General features: G+C 37.2%; 1 protein-coding gene across 1 annotated transcript in view; it reads right to left on the bottom strand.

Moving 5' to 3' along the window:
* Window positions 1-851: 851 nt before the first annotated feature.
* Window positions 852-6,000, bottom strand: part of LOC121440539 (proteasome subunit beta type-1-like) — a gene marked incomplete at its 5' end in the record, with an annotated part of 117,626 nt that continues 112,477 nt past the window's right edge. The window contains one exon of the mRNA XM_041641273.1: window positions 852-1,088. Within this exon, the coding sequence (XP_041497207.1) occupies window positions 852-1,088 (237 nt within the window). The remainder of the gene's footprint in view (window positions 1,089-6,000) is intronic.

The raw sequence follows: 6,000 nt of genomic DNA, 5'->3' as shown, positions 1-6,000 counted from the left end.
GTCACCCTTCATTGGGTAGGCATGATCAGGACCTCTAACAACACCTGTTGTTAGATCCCTAGGCAGACTTTAGATTGGTTCATCTCTTCACCTCATAGGGCTTATCTTCCTACATATCCACCCTTTGTGATTTATTACATGGGCACTCAAAAGAAGTCAGAGTTCTTTGCTCAGGCATTGCTGACCCCATCTCAAGAGGGCTCAGCAATTGGACAGTGCCTGTCTTAGGTTAACCTACCAAACAAACTCTTACCTGTCATTGACTACAAATCCTCAAAGAGCATCCATTCCTAGAGAGCTGCCAGGGTGGGGGGACTAGGTAGTAGCCTTTTGAATTTCAGATAACCAAGCCTGCATAACTCTCTGTGGAGATTGTGAGAAGGATGCCTAAGGGTCAATAACACCCCAAGAGTTGCATTAATTGCTACCGGCTCCTGTTGGATATGTTTATAATGAAGATTAACAATATTACCCACCAATTAAGGGATTTGTGAACATCCCAAAGGAATCAAATAACTTTTTATACCATGGCGAATCTTTCCAAACAATGAAGAGTCAAATGGCATCGCCTCTGCTCTTGTCTAATTTAATTGAAAAGTGTGTGTTAACTGTGAAAACATGTTCTGAGTAAGGCGAATCCAGGCCTAACTCATTAGCCGCATTCTAGATAAGGGAGAGTTCAGCTATGGGGGTAGGAATCCAGGGCTGGTTAGTGGCATTTTGTCGCAGGTTGACTGGCAAGGCTTCCACCAGACTTTAAGGCCTGAGACAGGGAAGGTTGCATTGGCTGTGGATCATACTGCAGTGGGAGAGGATTTCCACCTTCAGGGACAGGCAGACATTGAGGCACTTTACTCCAAGGGTACTCTGGCTGAGGTATAGCCTCCTACACAAGAGTAGAAGTGACCGGAAGTGGCACGTGTGGTGTTAACTGTGACCACACTCTCCTCAGCAGGTTTTGCAAGGCCTGAACTGTCTGCCTCCTCATCAGATGCCCTAGAGAGATCATACATGGAAAGGGTGGACGTGATGGAGAGGTTACCGATTTTGTAGACGGAGATAGCAGACAAGCAACAGTCAGAAAAAAGCTGGCAGTCAATAGGGGTGAAAAAATTTGTTAGACCTTCATGTTCTAAGATTAGTGGGGGCAATTCCATGGTTTTGTAGGTCACAATTGTATGCCCACAGTGTCTCTGGATGAGGGAGCATATTTGGGGCTGAGCCTTTGTTCTGATTCCTGAGGGTTCAGTCCTTATGTGGAGACACCGGGTGAACAGAAACAGAAAAAAAAAAATGTGCCTTCCTGACCTGATGGGCAGACAAATATGACAGACAACACAAAAGAAGGAAAAAAATGGGTAAATCCCAACACTTAACTCCTGAAAAGATTGAAAACACACAGTATCAGAGAGCTTCCTACTGAAACACAGTCTGGGGGTCACTGTCCAGTGCCACAAGTGAGGGTGACAAGATGACTAGAACTAGTGCCTACCAGTGACAGCAAAACCATACAAAAGCAAAACCCAAAAATTACAGCCACAACAAAAAAGAAAAAAAAAAAAAACATAAGACCCTGACCATGCCAGAAGTCCCTGTTCAGGCACAAAATGTTGCTGGGTCCTAAAAATTCCCTCAGGGGAGGGAGTGAAAAGGCACAGAGTTAAAGACATAGACCTCTGGAGTCAGGTAAAAGGCAAACAGCAGACTCATATACCCTCCTTATATACCCTCCTCCTAACACCCAGGCTGCATCCCAGTCTGGTGACATTGCATGGTCACCCCTCATTGGCTAGGCATGATCAGGATTTTTGACAGTACCTTAAAGCAGACTCCAAGATGGCTTATCTCTCATCCTCATAGGTCTTATCTTCTTACAATCAATAAATAAGTGAAGCTGAGAGCCATGTAGCTCAATTTGGATAACATCTACAAATACTGAAAACATGAACATAGTGACTTGACAATAGAAAATAAAGGCTCTGTTATTATTATTGTTATGGTCATTATCACGATTTTATTGTTACAGATATTTATGAAAAAGAAAACAAACAATAAAACATAAGTGAGTTTCTAGAAGGTAGTCATGGGGGAGAGTAATAAGTTTCTTAGTAGATTTAGCTGCTAGACAGTTAATACCAACAACCCTTTATAGCTCATATCTTTCTTAGCATGTCTTAGGAATAAGCAAGAATAGATTAACTGCTTTATTTTGTAAAGTTTTTATGGCCAGACAAACCTCCAAATCAGACCAAATCAAACCATAGAAAAGGCCCAGGTTTAATGGATGCCAGTGCTCCTGGGTGGCCCTTGGGGAAACTAAGGAGAGGGGAAATGAGAACTGGTAAGGCCACATGTTTGTTCTCTGGGGGGGGGGTGTTCAAATAGCCTATGGGAGTGGTCTTGACCCTTTCTGGGGAGGGTTCACCATTTGGCAGACTTTGTTGGAGCTGGAGTCTGGACTGTGGCAACTCCCTGGGGAGGGAGCCTGGTATGAAAAGTTCCACTCAAACATTTTAGCATGTATGCCAGGGGCTGGAGTGAAGCCCCACCCAAACAACTTTAGCTTATTTCATTCATGCAAATCAACTGAAAACAATTGATTCTTTTCAAATGATAGCTTAATAATGTTACTTGGTTTGACCCAGCCACATAGTAGTGAGATATGTACTTAAAATCTTTCATTTATTTCTCTCATTTTTAAAATAATATATTTCCATCATTTTCCCCTTCCTTTCCTCCCTCCAAAGCCTCGCAAATATGCATCTTTGAGTCAGAGATAATTACAGGAAACTATTACCAATCAAAGAACATACACATGAAACCCAGTCCCAAAAGATATATAAAACAACCCCCTTACCTAAAATGCCAGTATTATTGCAGAAGAGAGGGCAGAACGACAGGACAATCCAGAGGATTATGGAGTGTGCTGTGATTTTGTGTCTCCTTAGAATGTCAGAATCTACACCCATTAAGTATGACTAACAAGACTGTCTACAAATAAATTGAAGAAGGACAAAATAGAGATGCTAACGTGGACAGGGAAAGTCAAGAGTGCCACAACCCTACACAGAGAACTGCAGACAAATAAAAAATGCACACCAGTTGGTACATACTATTAATTGTAGTTGAAAATTTTAGAATAGAAAGAAAATCCATGTAAGAAAAAATATGTAATGTTAAAATTATTAATATTGAAATTTCATGGATTAGAGATGAATAATAATGTTTCATACATAAACATCAAAATATAAGTATGTTGCTAAACTATTACTTGAATTTTTTGTGTATGTATGATTGTAATGAATTTATCGTCTTTTTTTGTAGATATTACTATGTGAATTTATATTTTTCTACAACTGTTCTGCATACACAGACACATATACACAAATGTTTTCACATATAATGCTTTCAACATGGACTGTTCTAGAGTTCTTAGTTACTCTTTGTGAACAGAGAGTTCCTTGGGCCTCTGGAGCATTGCACTAGAGAATGTTTTCTCTCTCTGATTGTCTATTGACTTTTCCAAGTTCTCAAATAATAAACTTGATATGGGAAATTAGTACAATATCCAGAAATGAATAAATCACTCTGCCCCAGCCTGGGAAAAAATGGAAATCCCATTATTAAGATTGGTTGAGCATGATAGTCATAAGCCCTCTTTAGTTCAGACAGAGTGTATCTCAGAAGGAATGCAGGAGGTCTCCCTCCAACACATTTTATTAGACCTCTGCCATCACTGGAGCCTGTAAATGACATAACTCAGAGGGCAGTTTTGCCTAGAGTGCTGGTAATTTTTGAGCCCCTATGTCTGCATCTGTGTAAATTTGAACTGTGGACTCCTCAATTATAGATGCAAATGAATCCCTGTTCCTACTTTACCTGATTTGAGAAGCTTTTAATGACACAGTTAAAGTGGTGTTAATTATAACATCTACAAACCAGAGTAGCCAAATTTGAGTTTTAAGTCCCAAATCTCTCTGCTTGAAAATAAATTCATTTTTGGTTTATTCCAATCCGTATAGAAAGAGCACAGAAAGAGCTGGACCAGGCAGGAACACAGGGCCCATCAAAACAAATCACACCACCTGTCTCGTGTTGGAAAAGCTTTCCTTCTATACATTTTAAATACCCTCTGTTTTCAGGTTCTTAAAATACCATGTCTGATAACTCCTCAAGTTTTATAAGCAAATCAAAACTATAAAATTTTCCTGATCATCATTCAGCAAAGAAAATCTTACAACTGGATTATACAGGTTCCTACACTAAGTAGCTGGATTTGAAAAGAGACTTGTAATTCAATATTCCAAAAAGTTGTTTACCCATCTGTTTTCATCAAGTTTAACATTAGTATTAACCTCACACATGAAAAAATAGCTTTGTTAATATGTGTCATGTTCTGGCAAAGCACAGACTACCCCAGCACCTTAAAATGATATTTTCCAGGTATAGCACAATAATTTCTCACTATTATTCATCCCAGTTAGTTTGGAAAAAAACTTGCTCACGTGTCCATCAACTCTCTATCACATAAACACATCAATAGAGCTTCATGGGACTCTAAAGCAAATAAATAAATAAATAAATAAATAAATAAATAAAGCAGTCTCATGTATTCAAGAGACATACTGAACAGACAGGTTTTTTTTTTTGTATTTACCTTTGTAAGGAAACAACTTGTTTCTATTCTATAACCTTATTATGTCCTATAATCTCCTTAGCCTTTCCCCTTCATAACAATTTATCTGCACCTCTCTTATGGAATTTATCATCTGCTGCTTTTATTATCTTTATATGTGGACAAGTCTTATCTTTTCTATAAGAACTTGTGCTCCTTGAGGGAAGGAATTTTGTTTATCCTTGTGTCTCAGGCATGCCACTGTACAGTGGTTTTTAGTATTTCTTGTTCCATAAGTATTAGAGTAGAAAAAAGGTTTAAGTGTGCTTTAACAAGCAGGGTAAACATTCGTGGAAGCAGAAAGATTTGTGACCTGCCAAAAGAGGTAGAATTAAACTAAGGCTAAAAAGTTGATAAGTTGTGAGTTCAAACTTCAGAAATTTGTTCTTCGTGTAAATTAAATATGGATTCCTACATAATAACTCATTTATTACTTAAACTAGCTTTTAAACACTGTCTAAAAATTGATAACAGAAGTAAAATTCCAGTTAAGTTCTGTGAAAAGTTAGGGATTGTCTTTATTTTTCCAAGATCTTAATATTTTATTCATCCACTGACTTCACCAGATTTTGTTATTTTCCTATTATTCATCTTGCTTAATTGAGTTATAAGGCAAAGGTTCTAAAATAAGATTAGAAAATGTTCAAATAAAACTGTTTGCAATGCTAGCATCTTTTAAGATGGAAACTAAGGGGAGGTTTGTGGAGTTGGGTAGGGAAATTGTAATTTAAAATAGAAAAGAGTAGGGGAAACAGAAAGGAATCAGTCATTTCTGGAAAGGCTTCCGGGGTAAGATAAAAAGACATCATGCTGACAAAATTATTTCAGTTAAGCCTTTGATCTAATCCTAAGAACATGAAATGTTAAAATATTAATGATGGTATAAGTATATATTTTTCCTGTGTTTCTAAAGTGTATAAATACATCAAATTTTTAATCTTCAAAGTCTACATTCTTCTAGTTGAAAATGGGATATGGCACTATTTATTTATTATTTTAGTTTTCCCATTTAGGCAGAAATTATTCAGTGTATATTTAATTGAATTATTAAAATAAAGTAGAAAACAAGAACCTAAAAATGGTAATAGACAATAGAGTCCTTGAAGCTAGGTGATTCCTAATTATTTTTGTCATAAAGACCATTTGATGTGCTCCCATTCATAAAAGTATGACAGAATTACATGTTCCTCTAGTTAAATATAAAAAAGAGATAGACCATATTTGAAATTATCCACAAAGAACCTTTAATTTTTAAATAGCATATACATTCATTTGTGTTGACAAAACATCTCTTCTAAATCATGGTAACTTAAAACAAAGAACAA

This window comes from Microtus oregoni, unplaced genomic scaffold (genome assembly GCF_018167655.1).
Source record: "Microtus oregoni isolate MIOR12 unplaced genomic scaffold, Mior012 000068F_ref0000429, whole genome shotgun sequence".
Classification (NCBI taxonomy): domain Eukaryota; kingdom Metazoa; phylum Chordata; class Mammalia; order Rodentia; family Cricetidae; genus Microtus; species Microtus oregoni.
The sequence above is the reverse complement of the archived record's forward strand: the minus strand, read 5'-3'. Positions and strand labels throughout refer to the sequence as shown.